The sequence below is a fragment of the Leptinotarsa decemlineata genome, unplaced genomic scaffold, assembly GCF_025532065.1.
Source record: "Leptinotarsa decemlineata unplaced genomic scaffold, Ldec_3_MD MMD2_P_RNA_scaffold_2, whole genome shotgun sequence".
Taxonomy (NCBI): Eukaryota; Metazoa; Arthropoda; class Insecta; order Coleoptera; family Chrysomelidae; genus Leptinotarsa; species Leptinotarsa decemlineata.
The window spans coordinates 8,899,633-8,920,078 of NW_027412529.1; the positions used below are offsets into that span (position 1 = coordinate 8,899,633).

Here is a 20,446-nt window from a genome sequence, read left to right on the forward strand (position 1 = left end):
GGTTGGAACGAACCTTATCTATCTAAAATAATGAAGTGACAGCTATTTCCGGTATAACCGGAAGTGCGGCTATTTTGAAAATATATTAGCTGAGTTGCCCCCATTGACTTCAGTATATTGTCGAATTTTCAGATTCTTTCTGATTATAGTTTTCCCATTATCGATCGATGCAGTTCCTGGAGATTCATATTGAATAGAAATATTCACTATTGGCACCATATTGCAACGTTAAAACTATTCTAGCTGACCTGCACAATTATTCCGACACAAATTGAAGCTGCGGACAAAGTTATTGAAGATGTGATTGGTACAAAAGAAAAAAATCAAAATCCGGTAAATAAGCATATATATGTGAATAATAAATTTTACTCATTCTTTGCAGAGGTGGTCGAAAATAACTTAGGAATAAATATTGATGAATAAAAATAAAAAACGAAATAATGTTTTTCTATTTTTATTAACCATCAGTGATTTGATGACATAGAACATTTGCGTCGAATGAATTCAGTCAATTAATTCAACAGGACTTAAGGCGATCCGAACAACAGAACAGATTCAACCTAAGACGATACGATGAAAGTATCTAAATTATCGCTTATATAAAAACTGGTAATACACGGTATCTTTTTCTGGCCAGGGGTCATTTCGCTTACAAACAATCAACTGAAATAAATAAATATACAACTATTTACAAAACTCCCCAGAGTTGTGCCCACAAATAACGGGTGGAAAGACAGCAAAACCAACATAGTGAGCTAATGGGTCGCTAGAGTGGTTTTTCCGCCCGGAATGTTCAGGTGACACACAACTCGAAGAGAGGAATTTTGCAGGAAAATTTTTCTAGAAAGGTCGACTGAAGTGTTGATGATCTATGAGCGATTTTTGTGGCGAGATGGAACAAAATTAAACGATAATTTTCTTTATTTCGTCGTACATAACTAGTACTATAGCTCCACCAGTTCCACGAAGAATGTTGGAGAATGCTCCCTTGAAGAAGGCTCCGGCACCCTCAGTCTTAGCGATGGTCGCCCAGCAATGAGCTGTGCTTTTGTAGACAACTTCGGCCTTCTTACGTCCTGACTGCATCATCATACGCCTACGCACGGTATCGAATGGATAAGAAATAATACCGGCAACAGTTGTGACAGTCTGAAAAAAAAATAGGACATGAGAATAATTCTTCCGTTTTAATTCTAGCGTTTTTTTACACCATGTAAGTATATGTGAATAATGTGAGGACGAATCAAAACTCTACGAAAACACAGAAAATGGTGAAATGACATTTTGTACTTGAACTTCTCCAAAGTATTGTTCGTTATTGAAAATGTAAATGCATGTGTGAAAATATCATTGGCAAAAGCAATGCTTTGATGTTATACAGATATTTGGAGATGAAATATTTGTCAGGGTTAATAATGTGGGAATTGTGAGAGGTAGAGGATCTGGTCTTTGTCTACAAGAGGCCTTCATTGAAATTCTTCTCTAATGAAGTTGGAGGAATTTGTTCAACCTTTGGTATTTTTTTGAGATGAAATATTCCTTTTTCCAGTATTTTTAACTTCTTATCTCTAGTAACTAATATTAGGTTAACTAATTGCTAATGCAAACTATCAAGACCAGGTATGATCCGAATAAGTGATGGTGTTTTGCAAATAATACAGTGTAAACTAAAAGGTTGATTGTATATCAAAACTGTGAAGAACGTAAAAAAAATCTTTACCTGTGCAATAGCCCAGGAAATGATGATTGGCGTATTCTTAGGATCGGGAAGGATTCCTTTAGCTGTATCATAGAAACCAAAGAAGGCGGCACGGTAAATAATGATACCTTGAACAGATACACCAAAACCACGGTACAACCCACCAAGACCATCAGATTTGAAGATTTTCACAAGGCAGTTACCCAACCCGGAGAATTCACGCTCTCCTGCTCCTTTTCCTACATCGGCGGCTAACCTGGAAATAATGGGAAAATAAAGGTAATAAATTTACACCAAGAAGTAAATTTTCTTTATACTAAAAGTTGTTTTTGCTCTTTTTATATGCATAGATACGTATTACTCAGTATGTTCATCAAGCTGATATTACTCTTCTTTAAAAAAGCCAAAACACTATTTCTCAAATGAATATTAGATAAAGCTATCAGAGGTTAAACTAAACTGACATCGACATGCTTATTAAAATATAGTTTGCACAATTCGAAAAATAGATTGTATTGTCTTGCTCTCATTAGATTCATGCATCAGTATAGAATGAATCCGAGACGGACATAATTCTGTAAACGATTGTTTACTAAAGGTAACTTCGATATTTCGGAAGTCGACCCTGATGTAAGGATTTTTGGGATTGATAACTAAATTATATTTCAAGACGAATTCATTTGTCGCACAAATCCTGGCTTCTAGCCATTCCCGAAAGTTTGAATTTCGCCAAAATTCTGTTGTGAAATCTGTTTTGGAGATTTCTAATAAAAGCCTATGAAATTTCGGAAATATTCCCAAAAAAAAAAGATAAAATCAATTTCATTTGTTCGTTCTATGATAAAATGGTTCATTCATCAGGAAGTTACACCATTTCGAAGGAAAATCGAAGTAAAAGAAATGACTGTGACGTCACTACGATTGAGACTTGGCACATTCCAAAATGTATCTAATTTTTGTAAAACAGAAACAAGTACATGAACGGATATACAACATAACTATTCAATTAGTTAGATAGGCTATTCAATTAGTAAGATAGGCTATTCAGTAAGGTAGGCTATTCAATTAGTACTTGTCACATATATATCTTTTGAAAAATGTGAAAATTGTAATGGGAAACTTCATACATTTGTAGAAAGGACAAATTTATTAGTTCATTCCGATAAAGTTACTGCGTAAATTTGAAGTATTTTCACGAAGAAAAATGTTCTATTTATCAGTAACTTCATCACAATTTTTATATTTTTCAGATTGTCAAAGGTAAAAATACCCAAAGAAGGTCGATATAAAGGCTTCGTTTCATAATATGAAATGCTCCCTAATTTCGGAAGGTGACAATGTCGCACACACAGTTAGAACAACAAGCATTCATGAATAAGAATAGGAAGAAGAAAAATGAATTATGCAAAATAAATACGGTGTGTTCATATCAAATTTTAGTGACGTCACGGCCATCGTTTTTACTCGATTCTGAAAGGACAAAAAAACGAGGTACTTTACGTGAAGTTGTCATCTATATGATTATCCCAATATCAGTGTACAGGATACATTGAATAGTGAAAGAGGTAAACTGAAAGAGGTAAACATTATAATTGCATTAGATACATTTCCTGAATACAAGCAAACAACGCTACGCTCATGAAATTACTTTAATTTTTACATTAGGTGTGAATGGGGAACGGTTATGATGATACTCCATTCACTGGATTAACTCACAAAATTCTCCGTAAATTAGACCGAAAACTTTTCGAGAAAACTCAGTGAACTGAGTTCTCAGATATTATATAATACCAAACGCACATTTATATGGATATGTAGATAATGTGAACCTGAAAATTCATTTCTCGTGACTGATATAACCCGATCACTAAATGGTTATTATACTGTGTGATTTTATGAACTGATGCCAAATAAAATTAACGCCAATACGTGAGGATGATCATCGGGTAATAGTTACCACCCTATATTTTGTAGTTAGCTAGAAATCTCTTCCCAATGACGTAGTTGTTCCAGTTTTATTTCTGTGGTAGTTTTGACGAACTAACTCGAGCAGAACATAACCTATATCTACCTTTTGTTGTATTGATGTAACTTTCACTTGTTTATGCTGGACTTCATGAAATTGTAAACTTGGACAGGTTAGATAGTGAATGAACATAAAAAAAATGCTCGAAATCAATTTGATATTTCGATGGAAAAATCAAACCCTCTCATTATGGTTTGTAGAATGGAATTTCCATGAACATATCTCTAGCTGTGAATAACCAATGACTCAGCGTCGCGTATTTATGGGAATATAACTTGTTTATTTCACATCTCCAGACACAAGTTTCATGATAATGAAACAAATAGAAATGTTTTTGCAGGTATAGTGAATTAAGAGCTTAATTTTTCGTTGACGAAGTCAGAACTCTTTTTGATTTTGAAAGTAACTTGACACGCAACAGTGTTGACCCTGAGATAACTCTTACACTTCTAGTAATAGCGCAGATTGATGATGAATGCCAGACCTATTGTGCAAAAACAATAATTATGTATTATCAAAAAGTTTGTAACTAGGAAAAGTCGGCAATGTCTTAACGCACATTTATCGACGGATTCAATATTTCTATCCATTTGAAACATATTTGGTAGTAACATAAAAAAACAAGTGATATAAAATCATTAGTATATGCGCAACATAAATTAGCTATTCAATTTTCTAATATAGTTCATTTTGTAATTCAACAAAATTTGACTCAACATGAGCTCAACTTTTTGAAAACAGATATTACTGGAAGTACGTCGGCGTTGCCAAAGTGTTAACGAGATAAATATGCTCTGATGAGTATTTATAGAATGGGTATCCTTTAAGCTAGTAGAGGTACTGTAATTTCAGATTATTTCTAATTATAGTTTTTCCACTATCGATTGATGCAGATGCAGTGAATAATAAATTATACCCATTCTTTTATGGAATTGGCCGCGGTTGTAGTGCGCCCGACTCACGATAGGAAGATCGTGGGTTCGATACCCGCCACGACCATTTTTCTCGAGAGAATTTATCTGGTTGAAGCGGGGATGATTCTGCAAACGTGTTAGGAATCACACGTTAAAAGGTAAGACCTCGTTAGTCCTTAGCTCGCACAAGTTTCTCAACTTCTGAGAGTTGTCGTTCGTATGGGGGCGACAGCTGATTAACGTTAATTCCCGTAAATTATGTAAAAAACGAAATCTATTAAAACAGAGAGTTTTCTCCGCCGTGATACAACCTGCCACAAAAATGTCTAATGTTGCTATTTCTTGCTATATTCATGCTTTGCGTAACGGTAAAGAGTCTCTCAAAAACAAAAACCAATCCCGAGGCTGGACAGAAGTGCTCACCTCAATCTAAGGCGGTGGCTGGGATTGAACAGAAATGTCCACCCCAATCTACCGCTTGGAATGAGGCTGGACGTAGCCAGATCACCTCGTGATGTAATACAAACGCCAATGCGTAAGCGCATTTGCAGCGTCGAGGATAAAAGAAGAGGGCAAAATAGGCTGGAGTGGTAGCAACTATAAGTGCCCCCTCCTCCTCCCCCACTCCACCTCCAACAGCAAGGGCACTTCCTGCGGCGGGCGCCAAGAGCTCCGCCTTGAATAAAGGCAAGGAACTGGCTGCTCCTGCAGGAAAGCTCCCTCAGTTGTGCAACTCCACGGATGGAACCCCAAGAAGGTTGAAGAAGCCGCGCAACGACAGTAATGTCGCTGCACCTTCCAAAACCTTCGCGAAGGCCACCGTGAGACACCTTAAGGTTCGGCGAGTCTGCCAATATAACGGAGATGTCTCCTTTATATTGACCTGTCCACCTTCCTGGAAAGGACAGGATGGACGATGATCTAAGAGAACAACTCCTCGGGAGGATGTACAATGGGTCACATGTGGCCTAAGTGCAGTGGGTCTACACTCACCCTCCCTACTCTACATATACAGAGAACGGTAAAGAGTCTCTCATAGGACGATGAGAAATATAATTTTATTTTTATAGGGTAGAAGTATTTCTTAGGCTGGAAAAGTACTCTCGGAGATATATCATGAAACAAAAAATTGTTATTGTCTGATTCCAAGAATTGACTGTATTTGAAGTTATGAATATGATTTGACAAAAGAAAAGTGGTTCCTTGCGGTTCAAAAAAAGAAAAATAGTTTTGGAAAAAAACTTAGGTTATGTAGTTATTTATAGGAAAAAATGTCTGAGTGGATTCAACTGTTGGGTACCCAATAGACTACTTGAGTTATTGAGAAGAATTTAACTATTATCATTTCCAATATATTTAATCTTCTCTTAAGGCGAGTTCATATCAGAACGATTGCGATAATATTTTTGCGGTTCTGCAAATTTGCCTCAATTGTCAAAATAACCTGTTCATGTTGAAGCGGGAATTATTTAGAGATTTCATTGTTGAATTTTAAATTTTATTACATGAACCTGAATGATGACATACGAGTCATACGAATTACGACTTTTAAGACCAGACCTTATCATATCAGAATATAGGACTAACAATTTTCTCAAATTTTGTTTAATAGGAGCGTGTCCTCAAACCACTTATCTTAACGTTACTGCCTGCAGGGGCGAGGGGTTTTTTGCAAAATGAGTTTTCTTTAATGAGGGGCCAACCAAATTCAATAATTTATTGAATAATGAGAGAGTGAGCCTGAAATAGTTGAAATATTTCTCTGGATCACTAATTCTCATTTATTTCAGCCACAAGATTGTGATATTGTGATTGTGATATTTTCTTCTATTTTTGAAAATATTTCCCACTATAAAGACGAGGTTTTCTCAATGAAGCTTTTTACGGTAAATTTGATATAATTTGAACAACCTGACACATTCGTCCATTTCAGATTCAATTTCGATGTATGGGCTTAAAAAACGAGAGTCAAAGCAATATAACTATTTTGTATGTTGACGTATAACATTTTGCGAAAATCGCAAAAAAGTTCAATTTTTTCAACTTTTTTACGATAAACAGGACGCCAAATCGCACTTTTTATGCGATGTTCGTTCCAACATGAACTATCCTTTAGCTTCAAATTTCCAGGCAATGTTGAAATTAAAAATTTATGCATTATCACTGATCTAAAAGTGATATGATATTGACATTAACGACACTCGTTGTCAGAAGTTTTTGATGTGAAAGTCAACAATATTTAGGTCAATATATTTCGACCTTCGCATAAAATCCGATAAAGGATTCCGTTTTAAATCTAGAAGATTCTATTTACCGTCAAAATATTAGATTTTCCAACATATTCCTCATGTCCATATATTCTATTTCGACGGTCATCTTTCGTCACTCCGTTGACTTTCTTCACCATTTCAGACATGTCTCCTTCAGACTTGAGCTTTAGAACCTTTTTAGAATACAGGTACTTCTGGGTTGGTTTTTATTTCTCTCATAAGTTCTAATGCTCCGTGTCATATAATGATCCTGTGTAGTTTTATTTGAAACAGACCTTGTCCTTGATCCATGGGCGATACTCGTGTACCAACGAGTAATCACGCAATACTTCCTAAAGGCCATCAGCCAGTGGCCAATAATGTTATGTCATTCATTGTCTTTTGGCAGCGGCCCAAACTCATTGTGTCAGAGTCGTTTGCATCCAAAAAATTTCAAAAGAAAAAATCACACCTTGGTACACGTGATGATCAAAGTATCAAGGTTAAAGGAGCAAGTTGTTTATTTTTTCTGGACTCGTCTTTAGTCGTTTGTGATTTTATTACTTTTATATAATCATCACTTCCTTATAATTCTATTCTATTCAACTGCTAACAAGTGTTAGCAGACACTTAAAAATAAGCAGGAGTAGATAACGTAAATAAACCCCATTTTAATGGATTCAGTTTTGACGTGTTTCTAAAACCCGAAAAATGTGTAATTTTTACTGTGAGGTGTCCCAGATTCTATGCAAGGTTTGATTTAAATATATCAGTTTTGGTATTTTATTCATGTTTTTTAGGGCTATTTTGTCTGAATTTTCCATGAACATTTTGCTTAAATGTGGTTGAATTTCGATGATGCAGCGTTGAATTTCCTTTTTTAATGCACTAAAGTATGTGGGCTTTTTGACATACACCTTTGGCTTCAAATCACCTCATTAACAGAAATTTAAAGGTATTAAATCACACGATCTGAAAGGGGTCAATTCTGATCACGGAAATGAGAGAGTACACGACCTGGTCTCTTGTTGAGACCACGTAGTGGCTACATCGATATCATCCAATTTCAACACAAATAACATGTCGCGATATCGAGCACCGTCCATTGCTCGACTAACCTTATACTCAAAAAAATATGGAAACAGTGACACATTGTGAATGAATGTTTTTCTCCTTTCGAATGTGGGTTCTCCCAACCTCAAATGCAACAATTTTGCCGATTAACAAAGCCATGAAGATGAAAATGTGCTTTTCATCACTAAAGATAATTTTGCTCGTAAAATCAGCATCCGCTTGATGTTCAACAATCTTTAACAAACTTTCTTCGCTGTGTCATTAGTCTTCAATTGTTGTGTTGACTGATCTTCAGTGCGTATTCGCTCTACAGAGCTCCTTGAAATTAGCAACTCTTGTCCACGACGCCAAACTGATGTTCCTGGATTTTCAGCAACACTATCTTACATTACTTCGATATTGCCATCTGAACGGCCATCAAACTGCGACCGCAGTTTGCAAATATGCTCCATTTTTACTAACATTAAACTGGCAAATTTTTTTTAGGGTTGCCATTACTTTACTGCACAAATGGCGGCAAATTCAAATCTTGCTTTTAATTCCGGGACACCTTTATATTGTTGTTTCAGTGCTGAAGATTCCATTCACTTAATGTGTTCATGTTACGTACCTAGTTCTGGCGAAGTCAAGGGGGTATACAAAGCAGAGAGATGTGGCACCAGCGGCACCTCCGGAGGCCAAGTTTCCTAAGAAGTAGCGCCAGAATTGCGTTTTTTTGTCGACTCCGCTCAAGAAGATCTGCTTGTATTTGTCTTTGAAGGCGAAGTTGAGGGCCTGGGTGGGGAAGTAACGGATGACGTTAGCGGTGTTACCACGCCAGTAAGCTAGTACTCCTTGTTCTTTGGGGATACGGACGAAACAATCTACCATACCTGAAAAAAAACATTTTAACAGTTAGACGAAAAAAAATTACTGTGGTTGTTATTTGGTTGAGCCGTGTATTAGTTGAAACTACAGAGATATAAAAAAAATTGTATTGCCCAAATTTAGACTATTTCATTCATTTACTAATGAATTATGCTGTTTGAGATTAACCGCTGCTGAGAGCTCGTGTATTTTTTCAAATATCCCCGTGTTAAGCCACTCAAACTTCTCTGTCTAACGTCATGCAAAGCCTTCTTAAGGTCGGTTCTAAGGATATACTCGAGAGCCACGTCTTTAAATAGACTGAAAAGTCGCGTCCTCGGATCACATGGTAAATTGGATAAATCAGAAATCTTATATTAGTATGAAGAATGTACAAATTTTTTTCAGCTGATCCCATTATTGATATCTCAAAAAGACTTATAAAGTTGTTTACAGTTGTTTAAAAGTTGCCTATTTGGAATCTACTTACTTGGCATCTATTTCAGGTCGCCTCTGAGTATGGCTCTACTGCCTCTATTTCAAATAGTATGAGAATAAGACACATGAACTTTTTGAGCTGTTTTATGATTGTTATGATTTGGTTTTCTTACATAGGTACGGTTTTTTATCAATTTCACTTGCCATTATCATATATAATACATGTATTTCTCGGCGTTTCTATTCGGTAACATAATCAAAAACTTAAAGACAAATATTCTTCGTATGTAGAACTCGACATATATTATCTGCAGAATTTGCCGGTAGATGAGAATGCCTATATATTTCTACGAGTTTCTGTAACAGCATGTACTGTTTAAAAATAAATTTTTAATAGAGCATGAATGCCCCCTTCTGTTCGGCAAATCAAAATCTTGTGGAAAAATTCAAAATAAGCTATACTTTTCTTCTTTTTATTATTGTGATGCTATTTTTTCGATATCAATTGCCTCACTGTGATAACAATTTAAATTTTTTACTAGTATCGAAAAAAATTGTTCAGTATTTCAAATATTCATTATTTAAATATTACACAAAAGGGCTTGTATCGTACATACCTTTTGCCAAAACTGTAATTAAAAAACTGAAATTCGAAGTATTTAAACACCCCTACAGAAACATATTGATGTGAAGAAGTGAATTTCCATTTTGAGTTCATTTTTAAATCATATTTGCGCCGTAACATGTTGACTTGAGAATCAATGAAAACTTTATGATTGATTTTTAATTGCAATATTGTTTGGGGAATGATATATACGTTTATTAGGGTTAAGTGAAAGAACAACTCTCATGAAGCCTAATCACGAGATCGAACTTCGCTCTTTGTTCTCAATATAAATAAGCTCAATATCTTTTTTTTTATAATATCACAATTAATAAATAACTCCTTGAATGAGTTAAAACCCCCTTTAAAGTCTGTAAGCATACGATTTGGTTTGGTAGTTTGGCAACGCCGCTCTCATTTTCCAACTACCCATGTTTGACATATGACAAATCTCTCCTAAAAAATATATTTCTTTGAATGTTAATTGTTTTATTGCCTCATTCTGTTTTCAAAAACGTTAGAAACAGTACCATATATACATTTTTTCTACTCTTTTCATAGTATTGGAAAATAGTATTATTTTGATAATTTTATCATTTTTGAGGTTTAATAAGAATATCCGAAAAAGCATCTATAACTAGTGGAAAAATACTTTGGATGTACATTTTTTCATTGTCTTTCCCAAAATCAAAATTGTGGACGATACAAAATATATTTGCCCGATTTTTCGATTTTTATTACCAAAATATCAAGGTTCTCAAAATGGAAAAACTCTACAAGGTATCTCCAAGCAGAAATCTCTGATTTTGTATTACTCAAACGCAAATCAAAACTATCTGTTCTCTTGAAGAACATATTCCAGAAATAGTTATCACCTTCAGGCGTGGAGTTATCTTTTATCATAACTATGTCACATAAAACCAACTCTACAAGGTATATTTTGTTGATAAACATAGTTTAAGTTGGCAATTCGGCCATTTTGTCTTTTGTAAGAAAAGTTAAGTTGGTACAATAGAGTAAAAAGGAAAGTTGAAAGTCTTTAAGCAGAAATCTCTGATTTTGCATTACTCAAACGTAATCAAAACTATCTGTTCTCTTGAAGCACATATTCCAAAAAAATACCTGAAAGTGACATTATCAGAAATTATCATTGTGGCCTACATATTCAATGAATACAAGCCAATTATCCGATTTAAGTAGGACACCACCATTCACTAATATTTCGTAATATTTAACAGCACAATAGACAGAAATAGACACACCGAAAATGATTCGTAATAATATTTGGAGTGTTTCTAAACAAACGCGGTAACAATTATTTAGACTCAGGTAAAAAATGGTTCCCGTATAATCAGTTCATTGAAGATGGTTCATGTCATTACGCGATCATTAAAAAACAATGAAAAAAAGATTTACTAGTCCCAACAGATGCCAAGTCTCTCATTTTCAGTTTAAAGTAGGGGTTTTTTTTGAGATTCACTGAATTGAATGAGAACTATGAAACCGCTGTTTGCACTTTTGAATTTATATTCTTAAAAAATGCTTCTTATGCGTTTATATTACGGCGAACGCGCAAGGTTGACACGTGATACATGTTGATACAAGTGATCGTGAGTTCCTTCACCAATATGAGTAAAATTGAACGGTCTAGTCTTCAGGTTAATTTATACAACATTATTATTTCTTGTACGAATTATCATTACTACTAATGTTTAGCTACCTTTGCGATCATATTATTCAGACGTATTTTTGAAAGTTCTTAATTATTGAAATGTCACCAAGAATCATAATTATTTTTTTCCATTAATAATATATCACTGTCATACTGCGTTTCAATAATTATTTTAGTGATATCTTCAATTAAATTAGACAACTTCTATAATATTTTAAATAGTTTTGCTTTCGAAACGATATTTTTGGCAATGAATAGGTATTTTCTGATGGAAAAGTTAAACGATTGTTTTCAAAAAAGGGTGCCAAATATTTATTATTGTCATCAAATACTTTTGATGTAATGTTCTGCTTCAAACATAAGTTTTAGATTTCGAATCTATTATACTTGGCCACCTGGTACATGGCGAGAATTGTCTGAATTAGCCACTTTTTTTTTGTATTAGTTTTATTTTTGTTGCCATTTCTTGTAGCTGACTGTGGAGGTTAAGTGGTAGAACAAACCTGTAGTGTTCTACACTGCAGTTTCGAACTTCGCCTCTTGGATGTTATATTATATTTCACCCAATAAAGACCAATATTATTATTATTATTATTATAATGGAAAAAACATTAGGTTGTTTCAAAAGTTTTGGTATTCTACTATGTCGTGATATATATTGATGGATAGAGAATTTTGTACATACTCTATTAAGGTGCGTATTTACCAAAAAAGCGAGCACGAGCGAACAAGAGTGAACGAGCATTCTGCATCAATAATCGTCTGGTGAGTACGGGCTAGCGAGCGAGCGAACGTATGCTTGTTCGCGTTCAGAAAAGATGAAGGCGGTACATCAAAAGGTGCTCGTACAAAGTAGATGGATCAACTACGACTACGAACTTGAAGATATTCGCTCTGGTGTGGACGATACATCAATATGTCGAGCAAATACGAGCGAACACGAGCAAACATACACGAATGCTCGCTCGTGCTCGCTTTTTTGGTGAATACGAATCTTTACATTGATGCTGTTCATTGTTTCCAAATTTCAATTTTTTGCCCATTTTCAGGTTACTATAGGCGTTTTCTGGCGCTCATGTATTCAAAACGTATTCGTCTGTGATTCAAATACATTCGCTCTGGCATTGAAACGATGACATCACATCAACTATGATTTGAAACATATTCATCATGATTCAAAACTAGCGTTAGGTTGGTTTTGAAACGGTATTTGACAGTTTGCCAGTTTCTGCTTTATTTTGATCGTTATAGTTGATAAAGTGCTGAAAACTTTTCATCAAATAGGTAAAGCTGGAATATTATAACCTGCACAAAAGACCACTGTTATTGTTTGGCGGTCAGCAGATGGTGTAATTTCCTATAACTTTCTGCAACCGTCCCAAACCACATCACGGTTCTTTAATATGATCACTTGGTGATCCAAACACGTGTCGAGCTGTTAAAATAACGGTTTGGTGTTGGAAAAAACTCCATTAATAGTCATTACTACACCAAAGGTTCCAAACAGTGCATCACAATCACAGTTTTTTTGTGAGGAAATCGACGAAATGTACTGAAAATTTCGTCACCAGCAGCCGACACTGATCAACAGAAGATGCCTGATCATGCTCCACGACAACGCCCGTTCTCACGTTTCACAAATCACCGTCCGAAAATTAAACCAACCTCCCCAGATCTCCCGCCAAACGACCACATCTTTTCAAGCACTTCGTTAACTTACTCATTAAATAAGTATTCACTCAGAGAATACAGTTTGAAGCAGACATAAAAACGAACAACTTTTCAAACAACCTAATAGATTCAACTTCAAATTAATTTATGACCTTCCCATTCAGCTCGTTTGATACGGTTCAAGGTTAAAGAAAAATTCGCTTCATCAGTGAAGATAACCCATAAACCAGCATGGTGACCTTTCATTTTGAAATTACTATCAAGTACATAGTTACTAAGTTGTAAACTCGATTGTAAAATATATAAAACAAAATTTCATATCAGTTATGAATAACAGTTGCTCCCTTTTGGTAATTTATTTCCATTTTAAGTTCCTGTGAATTATATATGTTGCTATTTCATAACGAATGTTTGAAATACGAGGAAAAAGTGATGTTATCCAATGTTCATATGTTTAAAAGTACCTCATTGTTTCGAATGGGATTTTTCTTCTTCTTCTACACATATTTGTGTAAGCCACCACATTCTTTGTACAAAGATGGAGCTGTGATTAAATCCAACACATCTTAATTTCACGGCGGGAACAAAATCCGGCCTGGTACTGCGACAGACACCATCAGTGGTATATTGCCAGGGAATTATGAGAAATAGGTTGAATATAGATAATTAGTTGCATTTAATGTGGCATTACATGACCTGGAAAATGTGGAGTCCCCAAAATTGACCCAGCTTATTGCAAGGGAAAACCTCGGTCGTATGGAAAATATGTTTGTTATGACTACCCTGCAAGATTCTGCCGATAAAAAGTCTCATCTTGTTTTCCTATGCATACATTTTTTTTGTTAGTCGTTCATTCAAAGAATACTCAAATTAGTGAATAGGTATTTTGTTTGTCAACGACTCAGGCAGAATAATTCAAGACGTATGTGTTGTTATAAACACATATTTGAACCAAAATCTGTAATCCGAGACTTTCAAGTTGTGATCTTCTGATAAATATTTCATTATAATCAGACCTAGGAATTCCTTTAGAGGGTTCTAATATGAGTTATTTTCTTCATTGTTAACTTGACACCTATAGTTGTCAATATGATCTTGTTAATATTTGTTTTTTGGTTGTTGTAATTTAGTTTCAAATATTTGTGAATTTTCAGTCTAGCAAATCCCTTGTACAGTACTTATTTCTCCAAAAAGTATTTCTCTACTAGACTCCAGCAGGGACTCCATAAGAACTCCAATAATAACTATCATTGATTGGTGAAGACGTATTGATCGTTAGATTAAGCAGTCCAAATTTGTTTAGTATCAATTTCCAGTCATTTCAAAACAAGTAATGAATTTGAGCAGATGCTAGTGAATAGTTTTCAGTTCTTTCAGTAATTGAAAATATCCAATAAGGTATAGTTTTTCAACTTGATTCATATTATATTTCCCCCCTCTTTGGAGTTTTGTTTTGAATCTCATTTGACTGGATCCAATTAAGATTTCTAATGGAACAGATCTCAAATTGACAGATATATGACATATGTCAAAATTTTTCAGTCATCATCTCTCAATTACCAACAAATATAACAAATGAGCTAAGAGATATTTTCCTTGGATTCAAAATTGTCTTTCTAACTTCATTTTTGATTTAGTATTTTTCTTCTTAATCTTTAACGTTCATCACTTGTAACTTTGTTCTGTAGTTTATTTAATATCCTATATATCCTAATATCTTATTTCATTCAGTTAATGACATATATATAAAAACAAGTAACAACTACAGGTAATATAAGAAGGTATCATCTTTCCCTCCAACCGATTTCCTGGAATCTTTGAAGTCCACTAGATACTCGTCAGGATAACAAGAGGATTGTTCCAAATTCTTGGGGTGCTTGTTGAATACTCTTCGTGAGCAAAACAATAGCAAAAGCAATACTCCTGACTGCTCTGGACTGAATGATTCCGTACAACCCATCTCGTCTTGTGTTTGTAAATCTTTTGCTGGAAAAATCCTCACTTATTTACTTTGTGGTAAATGTTCAAGAAGTACCGAAAACTTATGTGAATTTCTGGAACTTCATCTAGCTATACGACTAATAACCAGTCCGTGCAAAGCTTATTGTTAAATCATCTGAATATGGAATTTTTAACAGGTTATGATCGACTATATTGTCAAACATGCGCCAAACTAACTGACTGTTATAAGGAAACAAGTATAGCTGAGGCTCCAGTCAATCTAATAATAACACTGATAATTTTCAAACAAGACTCAACCTCTAACGGAAGCAAGAAACTCTTTGGAAGGTTCGAAATAGATGAATATTTCAATCTAGCAGACCACTATTATAATATTCATGCAGTCATTGTTCACTGTGGTTCTGGCGTTGAATTTGGTCATTATTACGCCTTGGTCAAAGAAGGAACGGACTGGTTTAAGTTTGACGATAGTCGTGTCATGAAGTGTTCTGGCGATGCATTGAATTTATTGGAGCCTCTGGAGTCACCCTACATTTTGTTTTATAAGAGAGACATTGTTAGATCAAGATCTTCAGATGATGTGGTTTTTCCGGGTTTTCCTGCAGCTGAAAAAGCAAATGCGCCACTGGAATCAATGAAGTCGCCTCGGAGCGCAAATTCATTTTTATTGTTGTTTTTATTTTATTTTCATCGTTGTTTTAATAAAACTTTATATTAATAAACTACAGGTGTACTCTGAAGTTTATAATAATGATCTGGCTGTAGGCTCTGAATAGTTCATAGTAGGCTCAGTATTTCCAGAAAAGTCATCTCAACCCAAATATAACTTTTGAATTGCCAAACATATGAAATTCAAAAGCAAGGTGGAACTTCTTTAATATTGTTTTCATAGTATTAATATATACTTATATGATAACTTCCAATTGCCTGATATGTTAACTCTCAATGTTCAGTCTATTTGATGTTGATTTTGTTTTAAAACCTATTATTGCTTGCACATTGTCTGGCTTCATTTCAACTTTATCTGGCCTTTTTTTAAAGTTATGATCCTTTATTTGAATATTCAAACGCAGTCAGTCAAACGCAGCTTCATAAAAACAAACCTATTCTAATTCTACGTCAAGCTTTTCTCAAGTTTAAGGCTTCTTCAGGACAATTATGTTAAATCTCCGAGCATATCTGACATTATGATTGTCAATTTTTCAAGACACCTGTAATGATACGAGTGACATGAAAAGTACAAAAGATCGATAATTATTTATACTGTGATTTTATTTAATATAGATAAACGAAATTGATATCTATAAAGAGATAACTATAAATATTACCAAAATGTTCAATATCCGTTTTTTTTTCCACATAATTTGGGTTGCTACCATTTCGGGGAAAACCCCTTTGGACACGTTTCTTTCTGATTGTAAAATTCATATATCGTAGACAAATGAAATTATTTGAAACAAAGGATCACAAAACTATTTTTCACAAAAAATAAGGATACTATATCAACGATTGTAATTTAAATGCCAGCAAGCAGGAAAAAGCCATCATAGCTGTTTTTTTTTATTGTGAATGATTCACTTGTGATCTTATTCAAAAGATAAGTATTTGCTGAAGTGGAAACATTCAAAAATAAAGTAACCAATAAGTCTAAAATTTCAAGAGATAAAGTGTAGTGGGCATCGGTGGTGCGGGTACCTGAATCCCCGATTCTGAAAGAAATCGAACGCAGCAGATGCCATTTGAGGGAGGAGACAAAAGGGCAGGTAGCTTTTTTTTGTATTTTTAGGTTCTTTCATAAGAGGGTACAGGGTATCGACAACAACAATAAAATGCAGTGAGGTGCAAGAAGAAATTGACCAGGAAAATATTGAAGTAAGTGGCCACACTCTCGATCATACTTTCAAAACGATGTTATGAATATATATGCCACAAAAAGAGACCTAGACTGATAATCCTGGATCGTTAGCTTTAGCTTTCCCGAAAGATAATTTTCATAATGTTTGAAAAGAAATTGAACTGATATTCAGGAATAAAAAGAGGACACAATTAGTAGGTATATATTTTTATCCCGAGTATCAAGGTTGGTAGTTGACACTCATCAACCTTGTTATTATAACGTTCAAAGTTCTTATGTAACGACCTATAGTGATATCCAGCAATACCGCCTCCATTCGTTAATAATGGCCAGATAAAAAAATCTTATCACTATTTGCCTCAAATAACTGAATAAAACATATTTACATTGAAATCAACTTAGTATGCTCATTTTATGTAACACCGACATTCACGTGTCATTATGCGACCGTTCTTGGCACAGTTTCCATTTGTCTATTGATCGTGAATTTCGGTTTGACAGATGGCTGCCATACTTATGAAACAAAAGAGTCGAAAATGTGGCTATCAACTATTCAACGCTGCCAGGTCTTACTAGATCGGACCGTAGTCCACGCACTCTTTGATAAAATTGATACTGGAAATAATGGGTTTGAACAAAGGATTAACTGACAAGCTGATGTGAATTTGGCCTTGAATTTGAATAGATGTATCACTCGACACAAGTACGTCGTAAAATCAAATAATAACGTAGACGTTAATGAGTTATGATAAGATAACATATTTCTTCATCGACACTAATCATGTGATTGTCGTATGTATATTGCAACGTAAGGAATTCTAAAAAATTGACTGAATTGATTCGCGCACACTCAAGTAGGCGCATAAGGGAATCGTTATGTAACAGGAATTTCGCAGAATACGGAAAACTAGCAAAGTTTCAGATATTTCTATGGCAGGAAATAAAGTCTAGTATGCTTTGGAAAACAAAAAATCGTTCTTACCCTTATACCGCTTGTCTTCTGCGATTTGCTTGGAGATGTGTTGGACCTGCAGAAGCAGTTTCACACGTTCGATTGGGGCCACGCATGTTTTCGAGATGGCTGCAGAGACTCCTCCGGCGAGGAAATCTTTCATAAAAGCAACGGGATCGGCCAGAGACATATTTGTGTAGGGTATGTAGAGTACTTGACTTAAAGGTGTGAACAGACCGCGCACAAAACTGCAAGTGAACGAAGATCGGCAAGGAACGAACGAACTACCGACCGATGAAACGCTGGGCGTTGGTGACGAAAGAGCGCGAGTCGGTCATGTGCTCTCCCAGGCGCTCTAGCCGAGAATAGCGATTGTGGCAGTGGCGGCAGATTCGGGGGTTCCTAGAGGCATCTTGATTTTCACAGAAAGGGGTGAACAGGTTTTTCACAAACAACGGACGGAATATAACTGAAGGAAGTTTTCAGAAGGTAAAGGTAGAATCTGTCTGAAATCTGTTTTTCCAGTAACCAGATGTCACCCCCCTACAAACGACAAGTTTCATTGAACTAGTTTGCAAAATAGTTCGAATGCTACAGTAAAATAGATACTATATAATAACAAATCGTGATTGAAGTTAATTTACCATGAAGTTATGGAACCTGAATGAATGACTGTCCCACTTATTCATTCATTGAAAACAGAGGCATTGACGTGATAATCTCTTTTATTATAGTTATATAAATCCATAAACTGTCTTCACGAAGAAAAATAAAAAAAAAATTATTTTGGAGACTCGATATATATATATATATATATATATATATATATAGGTTAGGTTAGGTCTAAAGTGAGTGGGTCTATTCGACCCTCTACCGCAACCCGCAAGGGCTTATTGTGGCTCACACCTATTCAAACTCGACCAAACAAACCCAGCTTCTTGACGAAGCCGATTAGTTTGTAGGATGAGTGGTCTTTCAGGTCAGATAGTAAGAGTACGGCTCTGCCGAACTCTAAAAACCTGATTCGGAGAAGGCACAAAGTATATGCTCTGCTGTTTCATCATTTTCCAAACAGAGGCGACACAAACTGTCTTTCGACAGGCCTTCTCATAGTGACCTATGTCGTTCGTAGGGGTGTGACAGCTGGTTAACGGAAAAACAGATTTTGAATAGATTTTTTTAAACTTGTTTACAACGGTTTTTCACTTTTATACATTGTTTTTTAAATTCCAAACAGATATTCTGGAGCCAAAATAGCAGAAAACTAGTTGTTGTGTGAGAAAAAAGGTTTTGAACGACACTTTTTCGAAACAATATTGGGTACTGAAGTTTTTTGAACTGAATTTATTTGACAAATCTGTATTCACAATACAATTCAAAATATTCTAACGAATCGGAAAGTTCATCGTCCAGATACGAGACATCTACCGGACTTATTGGTAAATCAAACATAAAACCCTCTCAACTGTTTTTATATGTTGTCGTGGTTTCGTTTGCTTCTTGTGAGTGAAGGTAATTTATTTTACTCATTACTTAGTTTCTCATGTCTATAATGAACGCAGTAAAAAACATTACTCACACAAATTCACAATTAAATAATTCAAAACACAGAAAACTCTAAATCAATATACATAATCTATGTTCAACTTTCAGTTATTCCGATCAGCTGTTTGGGTAGCGCCATCATCGGCAAAAATTTCCTCTATTACTCTTTTGAAAATCATTTTTCATTTATCTTATGTAATCATATTATGTAGAACACATATCCTTTGTAAAAATTGTATCACGCTTCCACTGCGTTCTACGTCACGGAAAGAATCACATAATGAGGACTAGAAGCAGCCTCTGACGTAATTATTACGGAGCCAATAGGGAAAAAGTTGTTTACGTGGAATATTGTATACAGGGAATTACTTCTTTCTGATTATTGCTTCCAAAAGGGATAAGGGATGAGTAATTCTGTTATTTTGTGAACGACGGGGCAAGAGTCAACAATCATATCACTCAATGGTCATTTATATTGAGGAATTCTTTGATTTATCTTTGAAAAACTCTATTCATCCAACCTACTGGACAATTTGAAGTGATACTGCTTGCAGAAGGCTTATAAAATTCATACTGGGCAGAATCGACCAAATCAGGATCATACCAGCCACTCTAAAACAGAAAAGATTCTTTTGAATTTAATGTGGGTTTAACATTATCAACGGATGTTGCGTAACGAATAATTTATATATGACGTCAGGATATAAGGAATACATTTTCATCTGATTCAGATTATGCTTTGATAAAAACTGAAAAGTTACTTTAATGAATGTATTGATTTTTGCAATTCATACATTTATTTAATTTCTTGTACAGTGGTCTCCCTTTAGAAAATGTGGAATACATCTGAAAGTTGTGGCGAACATCTGGACATAGGCGTAACCAAAAATAATTATCTACAATGAAAAATGATTTATTGAAAAAGTAAGAAAAATGAAC

General features: G+C 34.9%; 1 protein-coding gene across 1 annotated transcript; it reads right to left on the bottom strand.

The window, feature by feature from the left end:
* Nucleotides 1-438: 438 nt before the first annotated feature.
* LOC111507266 (ADP,ATP carrier protein) lies at nucleotides 439-18,259 on the bottom strand. The gene is made up of 4 exons (XM_023162554.2): nucleotides 17,993-18,259; nucleotides 8,573-8,834; nucleotides 1,721-1,955; nucleotides 439-1,149 (listed from the first exon to the last, which is right to left on the bottom strand). Exons 1-4 carry the CDS (start codon nucleotides 18,150-18,152, stop codon nucleotides 904-906), a joined length of 903 nt encoding a protein of 300 aa, XP_023018322.2. The 5' UTR covers nucleotides 18,153-18,259; the 3' UTR covers nucleotides 439-903.
* Between the last annotated feature and the right edge of the window lie 2,187 nt (nucleotides 18,260-20,446).